The sequence below is a fragment of the Syngnathus scovelli genome, chromosome 12 (genome assembly GCF_024217435.2).
Source record: "Syngnathus scovelli strain Florida chromosome 12, RoL_Ssco_1.2, whole genome shotgun sequence".
NCBI classification, from domain to species: Eukaryota; Metazoa; Chordata; class Actinopteri; order Syngnathiformes; family Syngnathidae; genus Syngnathus; species Syngnathus scovelli.
In genome coordinates, this window is record NC_090858.1 from 10,156,745 (window position 1) to 10,175,553 (window position 18,809).

An 18,809-nucleotide genomic window follows, 5' to 3' on the forward strand; every position below is an offset into this window, starting at 1 on the left:
GGAGGTTTTAAGGTGCACCTTGTAGTGCGGAAAATACGGTAATCTAACATTCTTGAAATAAATTGACGTTGCTGAATCAGCATATTGAACATTTATTAGACTTTTATTTGTCTTCAAGTTGAATTTAATCTACCCGGATATTACCTTCCTATTTGAGAAGTCACTTCATTATCTGATGACAGACATAATTAATCATTCTGGCTGCAAATGAATGATGATTCTACAAAATAGTGAAACGTTGATACAGATGTCTATGGTCCACATTAATTAAGTTCCTGCTTAGTGGTCTGAGACTGCCCAAAAAAAAGCTTTAAAAATGTCACGGACGTGAGACAAATTAAACTGGATAAATGAGCTGCAGACGCTTTCGTATAGAATTGAGTAAAGTGAAAAATAATTATGGGCTCTACATGCTCTGTCCTGCACATTAGAGCTTCCTTTATAGATTTTGGCTCACGACCAAATTAGGATTTTTGAAGTCATAGGAAGTTTATTTTTTATTTTTTATTTCATCTGTATAATTCCACACACTTAAACATTTACTGTCAGTAAGGATAGCGTGACACATTGCTTTAATCATTTACTGTATTGATCTTTAAAATAGATGATGTAATCTAATCTTTTTTTTGGGGGGGGGTTGGTAGTATCCCCATTTTTTGAAGAGGGATGCAAACAGACTACAGATCATGCTGCAAAGGAGGAAACGCTACAAGAATCGAACCATCCTGGGCTACAAGACTTTGGCTGTGGGAGTTATCAATATGGCCGAGGTACCGATGTTTCCTTTGCATGGTCTTGTTTCCCGACAGATCTGTTGTCTCTATATCTTTAAAGAAGGCATTCATTCTGCTCTTCATTCTGACAGTGATTGACATGTATTCCTCGCCATGTACCTTTGTTTTGTTTCCCCTTCTGGTGTTACACTTGACTTAAATGATTCATGCTCCTCACACACTGCTGCATGAGATTACGGGCCATCTGGAGCTGGCTTTGGATGTACTTTTTCTGAAAGCACCGTTTGGAACCGTGATATGTACAAATAATGGACCGAGAGCTGGTCTAAGGCCCAGTGTGGATGTTCATTTAATGGGAATGTGGCTCTGTTTAAGTCCTCAATCCAAGTCATTTGGGGTTAAGAATCTGCTAGCGAGGATTTATGTTTTTCTGCATATTACAAGGGTAAAACCCAAAGTGGATTCTTGTATGGGCGTTGTTGCATCATGCAAAGGTTTTGCGTTCATTTCGCATATTAAGGTCATGAAGTGAAACCGCATGCTTTTTGCGACTCTCTAAACTCCATGACTTATTTCCTAAGGTTTCTGAGAGGCTTTTGGGAAGGAACAGTGGGGAAATGGAGATGGGGTGTAGATTCTCAATTCTAAACTATGTTTTAATATTTATTCTGTGTTCACATTTGCAAGAGATAGATGTTAATGAATGCCACTATCGCTCCATTAAGCTGTAGGATTGCATAAGTGCATTTCTAAATGCAACGTTAGATGATAGCAGCCTCAGCATTAACATTAATTCGTGAAAACAAGGTTAATGCATACATTGCTATAGATTGGAATGGCACTCAGCTATTGCACAGCATCCCAAAGGCCTGTATGAATGAATAAGACTAAATTGAATATTAAGAGTATTCCTCAATTTTTTCTTTTTTTTTTTTTTTTATTCCAAGCAATTTGGTCCCTGCCACTCATCCTGACTTTAAATGGACTTTAAATGGAGCTTCTAAGTTAGTTAGTTAGTGTATGAGGGAAATCCCAGTATAGTGATTCATATTGTGAAATATTACAACGACTCTCCAGATAGCAATTGGAACTAAAGCAATAAAACTGTTACAATGTTTTCATGATACAAGCAAATTGGCTTTGGTCTGTTCTACAATCACAAAGGAAAATAAGCAATTCTGTGGCGGTGAAGATTCATTTAGAGATTGCTTCGCTCTCTGCCTGTAATCATTTGCTTGTTGTAAAGGAGGAGGCTACCTCTCCTGAAGCACTGTTGGCTCTGTGAAGTATAGAGATAACATTCTTTCTTCCTCGCGCTCTGTTGAAGGAAGTATTTGTTCTACTCGGCTTCAGCACGTCCGCTGAGTGATTGATCTATGCAAAAATTGCATGTGGCATGATTCCATCTCAGCTAAAGTGGACTTGCTATTGAGACAAATGAGGTGAACGTGGCCTAATTGTATGAGGACATATGAGGAGCCATGCAGGGGGAAGGTTATGGAAATGACTGAATCAATTTTTACTTTATGGAAATGTCTTTATGTTCAGGTGATGCAACACCCTACAGACGGAGGCCTGATTCTTGGTCTCCATAGCAACGTGAAAGAAGCGCCAGTGCGTGTGGCGGAGATCAGTGTGTACTCTCTGTCCAGCCAGCCTATCGACCACGAGGACGGTAGCGGCCAGGCTTGTCGAAAGACTAAAACCTCAGGTGGGCACCCTCGTCTCCCCCCCAACAAGCGGCCCGGCCTAATCCTGACTGACACTTCAGACTTTCTCTTTGCTCCCAACACCTGGATCCCATTTCCTAAATGAAGAGGGAGTGAAGTCTAATAATGCTTTCCTAACGTAGGCCTGAGAATATGTTACTCTCTTCTGCTATGGTTGTAATGTTGATCTCTGAGCTGAGCAGATGTCGGGCCTATTACCTTACACTGCTCTAATTCTGGACAGTGGGGGAAATATTTGGCCCAGCTTAGGCTCCACGTCTTCATCCTGCTATGATGGTCCCTCGCTGTTCTGGTTGTTATTAAGGAGGTCATTCAAACATAACAGATGAGCTCATGTACCAAGTATTAAGCCTGTGTCACTTTGGGAGAACGTTTATCGCTCTACTCTTTGCAATAATCCTTTATGACACCAATCCCATTAACAAAATGACACAGACACTAAAATGAGTTGATTGAAAAGAACAGAAAATCCCAGTCAGAAATGGCTTGTTTCAAATTCAACCAATGCAATTTGCTATTCAAACGGTAGCTTCCTCGTGGTGAATAACAATGTAAATGGGTTTAATAATTAGGACGGAAAGTGCACTCAGTAAGTAATTAACTCAAGTGCCCTTGGATATCGTCCGGCCTCAGTTTGTAATGTTTCTGTTTTACACACGATACTTCTGTAAATGTATTCATTGATGAAATTCTTTTCTGGTTTACTTCCTTCAGACCGCTCCCCGGACATGGACAACTATTCTGAAGAGGATGATGACAGTTATTCATCCGAGCAAGAAGCAAGTGATGATGCGGCTCATGGCCAGGTAAGTGCCAGAAAGAAAATATGTTTTATGTATATGCTGTTTTATTTTTTTTATGCATCATATTCATGGCCCAGAATTGAATTAACTGTCTTTACTTTTGCATCACCGTAACGTTAACTAATTAATGCTGACACTGACTGCAGCTACTCCATTTGATCTGAATTCTTTGTATTGCAACAAAAAAATGCACAATTGAGGGAATTCTTAAAAATCACTATGATAACCATACATAGAGTGCGACCATTTATTTTGCCTCCGTCTATTTCAGGATATTTATGATGAAGATGATGAGCTTCGCAAGCCCAAAAAAGCCCGGAGGAAAATGATACGGACCACTTCCATGACGAGGGTTAGCTGCCTTCTCTTCTGTTACTGGCTAATCATTGACCACAAGAATAAGCCAAGACAGTTGTTTTCTGACTCAGAAGCTTTTAAGGGTTTCCCATTTGTACAAGCCATTAGTAGATTGCGGAGTAGCATGTAAATGAGATCTGTGGTTTCTTTGGAGTCAACTAAAATGATTGTTGTGGTCGATGCGTAATCCGTAAAATGGTTCTTGGGAGAATTTATGAATTAGAATGATTGCTATTTTCACGATAGTAGAAATGTGCTTTCAACCTGTGTACAATTGTGTTTGTCTCTGTTATAGCAACCAAACTTCAAGCAAAAATTTGTGGCCTTGTTGAAGAGGTTCAAGGTAACCGATGAGGTGAGTTTTTTTTTACAAGTTGATTTCATTGATACCCAAGAGAATATGTTCAAGGTTGAAGCAAAAACACATAAAAGTGAATTTTAGAGGGTAACACTACACCCATATGAGATTTCTTGTAACCTCTGCTAGAAATTTTAGCCTTAAATAAGACAAGTCATTCATTTGCTGTAGGAAAAGATATCTTTATCCGTACTGACCCATTAAACAGCAAGCTAGGTTGTTGCTAATGTATTCCTGACAGGCGAAGAATTGCCTGTGAAAAAAAAAGAGCTTGGAGCATCATTATGGTGCTTGGTTGCATTATCCCCCACTCCACTCATGGATGTATGAGTCATAAATTGCCATCAGCAATGATTTGTATGCTGAATCCATTAAGGGCTTTAATCTCCACGACTTAATCTAATGATAAATGTTGGATCGTGTTTAGATTTCCAATGACCATTTTAGCAGTCTTTTTAAATCAATGCAGTAAATAGAACATATAATACATAAGAATAATTATGTAGCTTAGATTTATACAGTGCCTTTCAAATGAATGGCTTGCATTTGTTTCAACAGCGGAATTAGACACCGACTCCAATATATCAATTTGCACATAATCTGTGCTAAAGGATAAGCAACCCTATTGTGTCGTCAAATCTTGATGATCTGCTTTGTTTTTAGGATTTGCTCACACACTGCTAAAGACCAAACCTCTATTCTGATGCTGTTTGTTTTACCGTTGAGTGTTTACTCTTGACTGAGACTGTTTGGAGACCAATTTGCCAGTCACAGTTCACTGGTGATCAAATTGAACACAGGCCGACTTCACCCGAGCGATCAATGCCCAGTTTATATTAATGGAAGTCAACGGTGTCGTTCTGAGTCACTCACTGCGTTCTGACTGTGTTTGGCCAGTCCTCAGTTAGCCTGATGATCTTTATCACACTGCTTGTCACTAATCCCTTCCTTTTGGCCGGACAGCATGCACGGCCGCCGTTCTATAAATACAAAGCCGAGGAGGTAGAAAAAGGACAGACTGTGTTTATCTGCTCCCTGACAGCTCTTGCACTTGTGGAGTGGCATTAATCACCCGATTAGTCCCAAAGCCTGCCTGTGTGCACTTCCTATGATACGTACGCTTCCCCACTGTGAAGACTGCAGATCAAAGTTCATCACTGCAGGTCTCTTTTAGCATTGCGCATCTGATTGGCTAGCTTTCAGTCATAGACGTAGTGGTTTTAACAGTTTCTCCTTTTCATAGCAGTCATCATTTTCAACAATTGTTTATCTGATCAGCAAAGCCGTGATTAGCAAGCGTGCAGACAAGGTCAACCCCCCCGCCCCCCCCTTTTTCTTTTTTTTTTTTAATCTGTGATATTTACAAGCTTACTCGTGTGTTGACAATGTGTCTATCGTGTCTGGCAGGTCTTGGACTCTGACCCGGTAGACCAGACCCAGGAAGTAGAGGAAGATTTGGACTTACTCTACGACAGTCTGGAGGTGTACAACCAGAGTGACAGCGGGCCCGAGATGGAGGACAATGAAAGTGTCTTGAGCACACCCAAGCCTAAGCTTAAGTGAGTTTGCCCTGATTCTGTGTAACAAATTAAAGTGTGATTAATCTCCAACTCCCCAATTATTAATTAAACGACCAAATCGTTCCTAGCGATGGAGCTGTTTTTATTCAGAATGTCCCTTTTTTTTTTTTACAGGCCGTTTTTCGAGGGAATGTCTCACTCCAGCTCCCAGACAGAGATCGGAAGCATACACAGCCAAAAAAGTCAACCGAGAGAGCTGTTATATGCTGTAAGTTGATCACCAGGCCCTCAGTTGTTATAGCAATAACAACCTGCTCTGGTTCTTTTCAGCCCTGCTGAATAGCCATAAAGTTATTCCTTCTTGTTGTGCTGGACGGGGTCATGTGGTTAACGGTGTTATGTAAAGTAATTGCCCCCGCGGCAGTGTGTAAAATGCCTGGCGGCTCCGTTGCCTTGAATGGTTCTGGGATTCCCAAGAACCATGCTAAAAATTTTGGGAATGATGGAAATGTAGAGCTGGTGGATAAGATGAAGGGGCTGCTGTTCCACCCTGGTTCACCCCTGGAGTATTTATAGAGACTGACGCCATATGACCTCTGCACCATCATCAAGACGTACACATGCGAACGCACGCAAATATGCCCACATGCTCGGAGAGAAGATTGGATGAAGCATTCCCACCCAGATTTATGACCGGATGGGGACAAAAGCGGAAGAGTAAGAGAGAGAGACGTGTTGTGTCTGACTTTGTGAGGGGGAGGACAAGGGTGGGATGTTTATAAATGTGTTGGAATCCATTTTAGCTTGGACAAAAGAGCATAGAACATTCCACAAAGTAAATAGTCGTCCATTTTGTCAAATAAGTGTCTCAGGTCAAACACAAATAGCAAAGCAGTGGATGAAAACAATCGCAACAATTTGTGTTTTTCACCATTCAGAGTGGAGACTTTCTCACCGTGGACAGATGTAAAGCGCAAGGGGCCCGCTATCAAGAGGACAGCATCATAGACACAACCATTGGGGTATGTATTTGGTACAGCACTTTCTTTGCCCTACTGTCCTGTGAGCATAGTGTTCTCCATTTTTCTTTTCCACACCCTTACCCTTGAAACTGGAGTGCGCTTTGCCTCCCATGGGTGTTGGGCTTTTCCGGGAAGAAGCTAAGATGGGGTGGGGGCGTGCAAAGCCAGGGGTATTACACATGTCGCGATGCATCGATTCAAATAGTTCATTCAATTAAGAAAAATATTTGAAATATTTTAAATTCCTTGGCTGGTTTCAAGATGGTACTTGTTTTAGTTGTGAAATTAAATCTTACAGATTTTTTACGAACTCCAAATATAAGGGTCCAGAAAATATTATAGTCGAAGTAGGTAGAATTGGAAGGTATCAGATTGCATTCCCTAATAATCAAATGTCATTAATGGTCTAGGTGCAATATTAGTCATAAAGCAAAAAGGCCCCACAGTCAAATAATAAGAGTGGTCTGAGCCAGGAAACTTGTTTTGAGCAACCACCATTTGGCAAAGACAGCTGACAGTTAAAAGCTAATTGAGCAGACCTTATTGTTGTTACCAAATTGTTTCGTCCACAACTTTATGAAGCAAGGACAATAAAATTAAACAATCAGACGATACCCAGTGGGGTACGTTATTGTCATCTCCAATGAAGCAGTCCTTTGTTTGTCGTACAATGGAAATTGTGCACAGGTTTCCAAAGAGGGTGATTGGTTGGAAATGTACTTTTGCGTCTTGTTCTGTTGATCCACAAGTTCAGTACATATAGCTTTGCACATTCTTGGATTGTTCAAGATATGATGCTTGCTGATGAATTATAATCTCCTCATGACAAAATAACTGACATTGTTAGCCCCAATCAGAAGATCAGACGAGGCAGCCGCTTGCAAGATCAACTGTAGATAGCCTTGAAAATGTGCTGTTCCCCATGCTTGCTTATCTGTCTCTATTTTGGCTCTCCCTCTCCCAAGTACAGTTTTGCCAATCCCCTCTGCCTCACACCAGTAACCTTCTTCAAACTCAACATCTCAAATACTGCACTTTTTGCTCTCGTTACGGGGCCAAAACATTCTGACCCAGCTCCTTTTCCACAACTCTAAAATGCTATCTCCAAATTTTTCACAAGATGCAAAGGAGGCGCTTGGGAGAACAACCGAGGCTTGACACAAACTGTTATGTGATGAACATCAGCACTGTCTTTTCTTCTTTTTGGCTTAGGAGCCAGAGACCGATGACAGCGGGCCAGGGCCAGGGGAGGTGAGCAGCTGGGACGTCAACACTGAACGGATGACTAGCACTGTTGGCAAGCTTTGCAAGACCGAATCCCAAAACCACATGTCTCCAAGGTACTCCGCCGAGCACCGCATCTGGATTTGTGCACGCAACGTCTTTCTCAATTCGTACAATCGCTATTGCATGCATGACTAACAGCTGCATTCTTATTTATAGCTTCCTGCTAAGATTCTTGTTCTTGGTCTTTTCAGTAAAATGGAGAACAGGCTTCAGAGACGTCCACGCAGCACCTCCATGAAAGACAGACAGAATTCCAAGGCCCAAAGTGACCGCACCAGCAGTATAGATAGCGAGTGCTCCCCAGACTCAAGACTCATACCACAGGTACCCAAGACAAAATTTGCTCACTTTTTTTTTTTTTTCTTTTAAGCTTAAATACAATGTGGTATGTATCACGTTCTGATTCCATGTTACTGATTCATCCAAAAGGTCCCCAGGAAGTCTGTGTATGACCAATTGAACCAGATCCTTATCTCTGATGAACGCTTGCCAGAGAGCATCATTCTCATCAACACTCTGGAGTGGCAAGGACAGGTCAGTCAATGCTTGGACACTCGACATCTTCAAATAGTTTGCTTTCTTTCTTTCTTTCTTTCTTTCAAACCCATCAAGCACCCTTTTTGAATAACATCTGTGTGTTGTTACCATACAGTATGTCGCAGAGTTGCTCCATGACCAAGCCCAGCCCATTGTGTCCACCTGCTCAGCTGCAGATGTCCAGGCTGCCTTCAACACCATCGTTACTCGAATCCAGAGATTGTGAGTCGATCATGACTATTCATGAATCATGGCTGCAGGGAATAGATCAGCAAAATGTACTACATCTTACGTGGCAAAAATGCTGTCCCGGATATTCATCACAGCAAGATAGCTGTCTTCTCCTGGAAACGTATGGCATTTGTATGCCAAGCTGTGTTACTTTTATTGTCATTTTCAATTTCAACCTAGCTTTCTCTATATTTTCAGTTGATGAGACCATGTCACATAATAGTCATGAACAGTTGTGGAGTTGATAAGCGGCATTGTCTCTTGGGATTTCGCTTTAAATGGCATCGCAAAGAGTACCCATTATATAACTTTTTTTTTCCCCCCCCTCTCCACTCAAGCCCCACATAGACTGAGAACACCTAAATTTGGGCTGCAAAATGGATATAATTCTATTTAATTAATTTTTTTATTTGATTTTACACAACTGCCATAGGTGAATGGCGAAAATAATTGTCTTAATTGATTTTTTTCTCTTATCCCTTGTAGTTGTAATTGCAATGCACAGACTCCGCCCACAATGAAAGTGGCAGTTGCAGGTGACCAAAGTTACCTGAGCACCATCCTGAGGTTCTTTGTGGAGCAGCTGGCCAACAAGACCCCTGACTGGCTCAGTTACATACGTTTCCTGGTCATCCCTATTGGTAATAACCATTCAAATCCATTTGTTTATTGAACCCTATGCTGACATTTGCTTTTGCACAGGCTCTCATCCCTTGGCCAAGTATGTGGCCTCGTTTGACAGCAAGTTCAACAGTATCTTTATGGACACAGCATGGAGGGAGCTGTTCTGCAGGACGGAACGGCCCGCTTCAGGTAGGACGCAATTCATGCGGACACGCGTGGTCAGTGATGAGGTACACCTCCGCTATCTGGCCACAAAAGCATAGAGGCGGGTCAGATATTTGGTCAACTTGAAAGAGGGAATAAGTGGGGCCACAGCATGGGTCAGGGGCTGATGAATGGAAAGATGATGTTTTCCATTTGCGAAAGATAGCCGCAATGTGCTTCGGTGGACGGGATGTTTCTGCTTCACGGCGTCACTGCTCCACCCTGCTCCCTCGCTGGAGCTGCGTAAGAAGATTAACAGGCTCAACATTTAACCCCAAATGTTGAATTAGGAGGCTTATTAAATTGAACGCAAGTGTCTTGCTTTATTACATCATCATGAGAGCATATGTTGGTAGGATTTATTTTCTTTCAGTTTTCTTCTAGTCTCTTTTTTGAATTACTCTTAGCCACCTGTAGCCGGTATTTTGAATCACAATTGGTAATGATTGCTTTTAAGCGCTCCGGTGTGATGATTATATTCAATGATTTGTCCACACCCTGTTGTTTACCACTTGTTTTATTTGCTCCACATGCAGATAACATTGACGTCGCAGGGCGGGTTGTTCAGTATCTGGCCGGTGCTAATGTGTCCCACCAGTTTCCCATCTCTGAAGCCATGCTCACCTACAAACAGAAGAGGTAAAGTCACCTTTAGAAATATGACGCAAAAAGAAGCGTTTTCACGTGAAGTGTGCGTTTGTGGATATGCATGTATGTCTTTGTCTGTCTGGGTGATTTCCAAATATAATATGGTGATCCGTTTTAATCCTCTCATTGAGTTGACCAATTCTGGAACTGTTCCAGGAATTAGCAATCATTTAGTTTTTCAATCAACGTAATCTAATGTTTGGGATGTTTGATACTACTTTTTTTATGAGCGATACCATTACAAGTTTTTTTTTTTTTTTTTTTTTTTTTTTTTTTTTTTTTGATAAGTCACCGATATAGATACCAAGTACCGATACTACTAGTGCTTTTGATCCATAAAAGTGGTTTCATCAAACCATAAAACACTATGAGTGCACCAAGATCTTAAATGTCGCTAGCTCATGTGTTAGGTCACTCATGTTTGCTTCAAGCTGAGTTGAAATTTGAAAAATAACGAAAAATAAACATTTTAAGCGATTTGTCTGAACAAAGGAATACAATGGCTATAAACCATAAAACAATCTCCCATTTTTTTGTTGAGACGGAATGTTCGTATGTTTTTGCTAAATTTAGCCCCACTTGTTTTATTTTCTTGCATTTTTCTTCATTCATTCCTTCTGCCCTATATGAAGAATATGTGAAATCAAAAGTAGGACATACTTGGCAGAAATTCTTGCAGCTTTGTAAATGTTACTCTTGCCCCCGCTTGCAGGCTCCCTTACTGCTTTTCTTCTCTTTTCATCAATGCTAGAGTGAAATCAAGTTCATGGCAAAATTATTCTTTTTTTTTGTATCCCCCTCAAGAATTGGCATTTTAATAGGGTTGTCTTTTTAATACCCACTGTAGGGAGACAGTGGCACTCGAAACGAAAGCATTATCTTCTTTGTAATGGCGGACGTTTTGGTGCAGGCCTAATATTGGATCTCATCACATTGCGCAGGTGTCCCTAAAATTGCCGCCAGGGATTGTGGATTAAAATGTAACACACAACGTGCATCCAAACATACCGAATGAGTCATCAATTACCACACACACCTCAGGGTTGCTGTGATGCGTGTTAACAATTGTCACTTAAGTTTGTTGTTCTTTCATAGCAGACATGTTCATTTGCAATCAAGATGATACAAATGTCAGTGGCTTCCTTGTTAGTCAGAGGCAACCAAATACACGGTTTAACTCCTTTTGCATCCCTTCTTCCCCTCCCCCCCCTTTGATTTGCATTCAAGGAAAAGAAGTTTGTATTTTGATTTTTACATCAGGTATCTAATTTGACTCTTTGGTTTTTGCCCCCCTCTTGTATTCTCCTCACTGCTGTTTGCCGTGTCTTAACACTCCTTTTCCCATTTGATACTCACCATGATGTCGATCTGCACGTCCTGTCTGGATTTTGTGTGACCTACCGTGTCCTGCGTGTTCTTGCCGTGATGATTGCCTAACAACCTCAAAATGATCCTTCAAGATTGGTTTGCAGGTTCATATTTCAGTAAGCATGAAAGGCCCACTAATAAGCATATTGATTGTTGGGTCAAGTCTTGGGACACACTCCATCCAAAATCTTGTAAGCAGCCTTTCCCTGACAAGTGGAAGTTGTTGTACTGTTCCTGCGAAGCGGTGACCATCTTCCATAGGCGTTATGACCACGTGTCCAAATACTTTCGTCCATGAAGTGTAGTATTTAAGGTAAGGGATGTCGTGCCACAAAACAAGACGTGTGAGGTGGTAAGACTGACAACCTACACATGGAGTTGGAGAGCCCCAGATTGTTATACTGAAAAGATGTTTGCACAAATTCCCAACGGTAGACTACAGTACATTTATGCTTCTTATCGTGATCTCTAAATGAAATTCAACTCTGGTGATTTTGCATGTAGTGCTGAATTCATGGCTCACAGCCACAGAGTCACTTCGAGCATTGTTTTTGCAAGAGCAGTTTCCCAATAAACGTCGGTTGTAAGGAGCGGTCCTCTCATTCATCTCATACACTCCCCAAGATGATCTCATTCATGTGCCATTTCTACTGCGATGGGGCATGGTGCCATCTCCTGTCCAGGATCATTGAGTGTTGCACCTTGGAGTGTTGTCGTGCCCCAAGCGCCCCCTGTCTCCCGCCATGCTAACAGCTTCTTCGTTGTCTCCCCACAGCCCTGACGAGGACTCCTGTCAGAAATTTGTGCCATTTATTGGGGTGAGATTTTTTCCCCCCTATTTATTTATTTATTTATTTATTTATTCATTCATTCATTCATTCATTCATTGAATTAAGAAAATTTAAAATGTAATTAATTTTAGATAAAGGAGTTTTAATACTGAATTGCTGTTTTCCGCTTGCAGGTTGTTAAAGTTGGAATTGTGGAGCAAAGCCTCTCAACCTCAGGTAAGTGAGACCCAAACTCTAAGCCAATTAACTTAACGATAGACTACTTGATTTACAAATTTTTTTGGCGACCTAAGAACCCCTTGAACAGCCTGAAAGTGGCGAGATTCATTCATTCAGATTCCGAACAATTTATCCTCACATTTGACAAATTCCTTATCAAGGCCATGAAAAAGGGTCGATATCTTTTGGAGATGTTGCTTGAGATGATTTATCGTGTTCACAGTGGATTCTGATGATGCAATGGGGGGCAACACAAGCATCCTGGCGTCCCCCACCCCCCCTTCGGCCGGTCCGTATGGGAAGGAGATCGGGGGAACACCTCCACAGTCGCCCTCTGTGTCCACTGCCCTTTCTGGAGCTGGGTAAGGCACACAAAATTATCTTGAACGGATAATACTCTGTACACAGGAGCAAAATACTCTCCATTTTGTCCCCATTGTTTGAGCAGCTAGAGTATGTGCTTCAAAGTGTTTGCCTTTTGCAGTTCTCCGTGTTCTGGCAGTGAAGTGATGGGCCTGCAGGTAGACTACTGGACGTGGCAAGGCCCCGAGAAGAAAAAAGAGGGCGAGAAACGTGACGTGGGACTGAAAAACACGCTGAAGAGTAACTTCCGCTCACTCCAAGTCAGTCGCTTGCCCTGCGCGGGGGATATTACCCCTCCACCCAGCATGGCAATGACTGTTGTCACCAAGGAGAAGAACAAGAAAGGTACATTGAGCGGCTCTGGGGGATGTGCATGATGAAACGCAACATGGATATGATTTCAGAAATCACATGAACTAATGGGGTTACTGGAAAAGAAAGAAAGGAAATTTATGATGGGATACAATCAGAATATCATGAGAATAAATTTGAATGCATGTGAAATGCAAACAACAGCCTGAGACATGTTGAGACCTGCCATAACCTCGTTGAGTAACAGCAAAATTCCTGCTCACACTGATGATAATCTTGTGAGTGTATACAGTACATAAACCATGTTAAAATAACCACCAAAATTACCTTTTTTGCCTATTGATGGTCACCTCTGCTAAATTGATTATAAAATGAAATGATCAGTTCAGATTTTTCTGTTTTCTGGAAAAAACAAACTATAGCGTAATGTGATAAGGTCCTCGATTGTCTCTTTATTCTTGTAATCTTCATTTTTCTTATATTTTTGTTTCATCCCCACACTTTATTCTTGTAATATTGTTTCTGCACATTTTGTTTGGAAAAAAAATCTCATGATAGTAGGACAACTCTTATATTTTAGCCTTGTAGTACATATTCTTTCCTTGTAATTGTAATTGCTTTTTATTCTAAAGAGTACAACTCAATTAATGTAAATGTAGCATCATTGATGATCTTGTTGTTCACTTGTCCAACTTCCATGTAAGCAGCATGGGTTCACTTTCCTTTGAAAATGTTAAAAACCTGTACATGACATCCTCTGCTCCTCTCTCCAGTTATTTTTCTCAGCAAGAAGCCGAAAGAGAAAGAGCTGGACTCCAAGAGCCAAGTGATCGACGGAATCAGCAGGTTGATCTGCACTGCCAAGCACCAGCACACAATGCTGAGAGGTAACACTGCCCCCTGGTGTTGATACTAGTTTATACATTCACCACCCTTTACCATGGTCTATAATTTCTAAAATTATTTATTATAATAATAAAATAACAGTCTCGTGATTGAATTATAGTCTTATTTAATTATTTTATGATTTATTAACCAAAAATGTAATATATGTATGTATATATTGGTAAAAAAAAAAAAATACAGGCTCTACTTTGCCCACCTATGGTGTTTTTCATGCAAATAATTGCCGTGCTTGTGATAGACAACAACACATTCTGGCTATAAAGGTTCTGTTCAATATATATATATTTTTTAAATTACAAAACCCAAGTGTCAATATTCAATCTGAAACTGTTGATCATCTTTGAAAGACCAAATGCTGAAAGAAACGTCTCTCGATAATCAGGCTACTTTCATGAAGTACAACAAAAATAAGAGAATCAGAAATTCTTTTTTCTGTTACATTTCCACGGTATCAGCAACCTTCTTAATTGATTGATTACTCTTTCATCTGTGATAGTCACCATCGACGGAGTGGAGTGGAACGACGTGAAGTTTTTCCAACTTGCTGCCCAGTGGCCAACTCATGTTAAGCAATTCCCGGTGGGAATTTTTGGTTACACCAAACCCGTGTGACCTCGGCAACCATCCGCTTGGAACCACCAGACTCTTCTGCGCTGCACTTGTCTCATCCAGAGACTCCACAGAATTTGAGGGAAAGCCAACAGCAGTGATAGTTTTCCTGTGGAAATCTTACTGACTTCACATCCATGTGTTCAATACACACAGACACACCTTCATGTTGTCCTTCTGGAGTTTTTGATGTTGTTGGCTGTTGTTTGTTTTGTTTGTTTCTTTGTTTTGTTTTTTTACACACTACAAAAAAAAGAACAAGTACTATTTTGTAAAAGTTGTGCTACCGCCTTGGAGGTCCTTTGACAATTTGCCACATTTTGACGATGGCAGCTATGTTTGCACTTTGTTTTTTTTTTTGTTAACATGTTATTATTTCTGTGAAATCCTACATGTATTGTTACTTTCTAGAAAATGGAGTGCGATGGTGATGTGCAGTGTGGCGTGCGTGACATTTTTGAGGCCATGTGAGTCATTGGAATATTGCTGTGAATCTTGACAGAAACCCTCTCTTTTCCAGTTCGTCCTTTTATTTTTTTTTCCCCCAAATTTTAACTACAACGAAGACTTGGCTTTAGTGTACTTTAAAGCAACAAAGACAACTCATTTCGGTATTCTGGAAGGTAGCTATTGACTAACGCACATTTTTATCACTCAAAATTTCATCAAGTGATCCCAGTCCTGAAGACTTGATACAATTATTTAAAAACAGGGTATCATAAAATAAAAAAGAATAAATCCCTATGAGCTAAATGCCAAAATTGATTATTCTAAGCCCTGATAAGTTTGTAATTGTTATTATCCCGACTGATTTATTTTTTTTCTCTTTGGGTGAACTGACATCGGGCTGATTATGACACCTTGGCGTCGTGTTTAATGCAAATGTGCATTGATGTGCCAAAATGAACTTTGTTGCTGTGTCCCACGAAGCTTTTGGCCTGCTTGAAGTGAAACTCCTACATGCAAATGTGGTAGAAATCAGTATTAGCATTACTGGATTGTTGGCAGTGATCAAATTGTGTTATCAGTCATAATATTTGTATATCCTAATCAAGTTTTATACAGCAACACTGTGGCTGTAGATGCACATAAGTGTTGGTGCGATTGGAAAACCCGCCTTGACATTACCGCTAGGCGTGATGCAATTACAGTACAATGAAATGTCGATGGAGTCTTGCCAGATGTCCAAATCACTGCCTGCTCGTGTGTGTGAATAGGCGTGCCCTACGTTTTATGGTACTCCCTAACTATTGTTACGTGAAATCTTCTTAACAGGAATCCTATGGACAAACTGCCTTTTGTGTGTGGTTTCTTTTTCTAGAGTGAAAAGCTTTTTTTTTTTTTTTTTTAAATACTGTATATAAATATATATAAAATGTATTATTGTGACTTGCTTCCAACTAAGTAGAAAGCACAAATGGCTTACCTTTATTTCTTGACAAAATGCCAAATTCAGTATGTTTCCACAACTCAAGAAGTTGTTCTGTTCAAAACAACACTCTCCAACATTTCCCTTATTTTGTAATGCACTTTTTATGTGGTTTATTATTGACACCCAAATTGTGACAGTTTGGATTTGAGGTGGGTTTTTTTTTTCTTTTCAAATGTAAACCACTACCTATAGATGAGATAAGACTGGTTCCTGGTTATCTCAAGTGTATGTTTAATTGCTTCAAGTTCCTTTGAGTGTCCTCAACACATCACATCTGTTACTTCCCCTTTTGCCACTTATTTTGTAGCTGCCATCTGCCTGCAGACTATGCAGTCTGATTTGGTCGTCTCCTGCGTTTTAAGAGGGGTCACCATCTTGTCTTGGCTGGGACACCAACAGGCCCTTAGATAATGTATCATGGAACTTTGGCTGTGAAGCAGGGCTGAATTTTGAGGGGTAATTACCAAAATGATTTAAAATAATCAAAGGGCAAAAGTGTCAAGTTTGCTGTGATGTATTAGACCTAAAGTCCAGCTTTGCCCTAAATTTTACCGTAGCATGGGGGTGTTTTACAAGGCAGGACCAATGAGAGGCTTTGCTCTTTTGACACTTCTCTTAAATCTGGCATTAAGTGATAAAACAGGAAGGACACCTTGCCTTCTCATTGGTCCCGTTGCTTCAGATGCCACCCAGTGTCTTTGCACAAACCCTATTTTAAAGGACGTGACAGTATTTTTAAATTTACCACTAAAAGAATATGGGTTACTCTGCATGTTTTACTATAGTTGTAAATATGTTTGGGATTTTTATATATATTTTTTCTTTCCATGCTCTCACAAACAGCTGTGTTTAATAAAATTTGTAATCTTCTGTACAAACAAGTATTCCTTTATTCCAAGCATGTCATATTCAGTTAGCTGAAATGGAGGGTAGGTTGACATAACTCTTCATTGGCGGCAACGGTTTAATCTTGCGTCCGGCCCAGCCTCCCTTCCTCTGCCACAGACCGCTTGACGGGCGGATACCGAGCCAGCGGTTGCGACCCGCTTTGCCGATGATCCTTTTGTTGTGGTCCACGTTGGACACGCGGCCCACCGTCACCATGCAGGTCTCCAGTACCTGCGTGTGTTGACATTGACTTCTTAGCAGATTACTTTTAGGGTTTGTCATCATGTTACACCACGTGAGCTCACCTGAACCTGACGTTTTGACGGAAGCTGAATGATGGCTGTTCCGTTGACTTTACGGAGCAGAACACCACTTGTGCCTGATCAAGTCAATTAGATGTACGACAAAGTCACAAATTTAAGCCATCACATTCAATTGGGATGGCCACTTAAAAGATGTTAAATAACTTAAAATATTCCCTTCATATTGAATTGATATTTTAATATTGTGAGGAAAATAAAGATTATTTCCATTGCAAAGCATTTACCTGCAGCTCGAATATACTGTGATCCTCTCCCAGGTTGTACTTCCAGATTGTTGACCAGGGTGCCGACAGGAAGTGCTCCCAGTGGGTAGGCATCGCCCTCATTTGCTGACACTGTAAAACAAGCAATTCCTCCTTGCAACAGAACTCTCAGTGTATGACTACTGTTAATGACTGCAATTCCTTTCCTACCTGCCATGCGTGCAATGACAGGCGATGTTTTAATGATGTCTCCCGCTTGCATGTTCTCTGTCGCAATGATCCATCTTTTGCGGCTGCCTCCAGCCACGAGGGCAATGTCGGCTGACCTAGAGAGACCGCATCACACCGGGTGAGGGCAGTCATCAACTAATTTGACACGTTAAAAAGCAGAGAGTGCTTACCTGCACGGGTCATATCGCACTTGGACAACCTTCTCATCAAAGGGATCCCGTCCTTTATCTTCCTCATATCGCAGACGTTGGAAGTCAATCATGCGGTACCTTTGTTTGTGGCCGCCGCCGATGCCATGTACTCTGATTTTACCTGAGGAGCACCAAAACAGGTGCTGATTACCATCATAGTAAACTCTGAACAGGCCAGATAAAGACAAACAACCATTCATGGCCAATTTTTAATACCGGTGTGATCTCTTCCTCCAGTCTTTTTCATCCCTATCGGTCGAACTGTGTACTTCTCAGTCTGCTTCCACCGTGTTCTGTTCTGCTCCAGAGAGGCTGTGGTGAGGAATCCCCGGCATGGAGCTGCACTGGATGCAGGTAATAACACTGGCACACATGCCAAAGCACTCAAGTTGACCTGTGAACACAAGAAAACTGCACAATAGCTTCTTGCAATGTTGTCATTTGTTTCCTGTGATATAAGATGCTGACCTGAGAGCATAGCAAGGCAGGCGGGGAGATGAAGAGGGAACTCAGGGCTCGACTCAAACAAGTCATCGCCATCTCTTCTTTAAAAGCTGCATAGGATTCAAACTAGTACTGTGTGGGACTACTTGGCGAGGTTATGAGACATATTTTATACGGTCTGATATTGCATTCATCATATACAAAGTTAATATCATAAACGAAATTTGGTAATCAATGAAAAACAAACCTCTATCCGGTTCACTTCATTACAATTTTCTCCCTGGTCGTCCTTCGTGGGTACAGTAAGTGCAAGCACCCGGGTCGCATGATGATGACGTGTATCCGGACAACGCAGTAAATGATCATTCAATGTTGGTTTATTGTTGATCCCTCGGTATTTTAACAGTTTTTAAAATAGCTTGCAGAGCCCTTTTGTCATAACTTAAATGTTAATAGAGTAACAACAAGCCCTTG

At 41.0% G+C, this 18,809-nt stretch overlaps 2 protein-coding genes across 3 annotated transcripts in view; one reads left to right on the plus strand and one right to left on the minus strand.

Annotated features, from left to right (window-relative positions):
* zmp:0000000755 (phosphofurin acidic cluster sorting protein 2) overlaps positions 1 to 16,936 on the plus strand; it is a 33,555-nt gene extending 16,619 nt beyond the window's left edge. Inside the window, exons 4-25 of one of the 2 annotated variants that reach the window (XM_049736404.2) lie at positions 645 to 770; positions 2,283 to 2,445; positions 3,179 to 3,270; positions 3,539 to 3,619; positions 3,920 to 3,979; positions 5,390 to 5,541; positions 5,677 to 5,770; positions 6,441 to 6,524; positions 7,737 to 7,864; positions 8,003 to 8,135; positions 8,241 to 8,345; positions 8,464 to 8,570; positions 9,066 to 9,220; positions 9,282 to 9,392; positions 9,944 to 10,046; positions 11,283 to 11,315; positions 12,199 to 12,241; positions 12,388 to 12,430; positions 12,657 to 12,795; positions 12,918 to 13,141; positions 13,882 to 13,995; positions 14,511 to 16,936. In XM_049736404.2, coding sequence (XP_049592361.1) covers positions 645 to 770; positions 2,283 to 2,445; positions 3,179 to 3,270; positions 3,539 to 3,619; positions 3,920 to 3,979; positions 5,390 to 5,541; positions 5,677 to 5,770; positions 6,441 to 6,524; positions 7,737 to 7,864; positions 8,003 to 8,135; positions 8,241 to 8,345; positions 8,464 to 8,570; positions 9,066 to 9,220; positions 9,282 to 9,392; positions 9,944 to 10,046; positions 11,283 to 11,315; positions 12,199 to 12,241; positions 12,388 to 12,430; positions 12,657 to 12,795; positions 12,918 to 13,141; positions 13,882 to 13,995; positions 14,511 to 14,626 — 2,406 coding nt within the window. In that variant the 3' untranslated portion in view covers positions 14,627 to 16,936. The remainder of the gene's footprint in view (positions 1 to 644; positions 771 to 2,282; positions 2,446 to 3,178; positions 3,271 to 3,538; positions 3,620 to 3,919; positions 3,980 to 5,389; positions 5,542 to 5,676; positions 5,771 to 6,440; positions 6,525 to 7,736; positions 7,865 to 8,002; positions 8,136 to 8,240; positions 8,346 to 8,463; positions 8,571 to 9,065; positions 9,221 to 9,281; positions 9,393 to 9,943; positions 10,047 to 11,282; positions 11,316 to 12,198; positions 12,242 to 12,387; positions 12,431 to 12,656; positions 12,796 to 12,917; positions 13,142 to 13,881; positions 13,996 to 14,510) is intronic. The other variant, XM_049736405.2, reaches the window with a different exon arrangement.
* Positions 16,923 to 18,742, minus strand: mrpl2 (mitochondrial ribosomal protein L2). Its single transcript, XM_049736440.1, has 8 exons — positions 18,583 to 18,742; positions 18,360 to 18,445; positions 18,108 to 18,285; positions 17,871 to 18,012; positions 17,680 to 17,795; positions 17,491 to 17,601; positions 17,249 to 17,322; positions 16,923 to 17,174 (listed from the first exon to the last, which is right to left on the minus strand). Exons 2-8 carry the CDS (start codon positions 18,429 to 18,431, stop codon positions 16,965 to 16,967), a joined length of 903 nt encoding a protein of 300 aa, XP_049592397.1. The 5' UTR covers positions 18,432 to 18,445; positions 18,583 to 18,742; the 3' UTR covers positions 16,923 to 16,964.
* Positions 18,743 to 18,809: the final 67 nt, after the last annotated feature.

Coding starts and splice junctions, on each gene's coding strand:
- mrpl2 (XM_049736440.1), bottom strand. CDS start 18,431: ATGGCGATGACTTGTTTGAGTCGAGCCCTGAGTTCCCTCTTCATCTCC. Junction 17,323..17,490: donor ACAGTATATTCGAGCTGCAG/GTAAATGCTTTG, acceptor TGACTTGATCAG/GCACAAGTGGTGTTCTGCTC. Junction 17,175..17,248: donor CGTCAAAACGTCAGGTTCAG/GTGAGCTCACGT, acceptor CAACACACGCAG/GTACTGGAGACCTGCATGGT.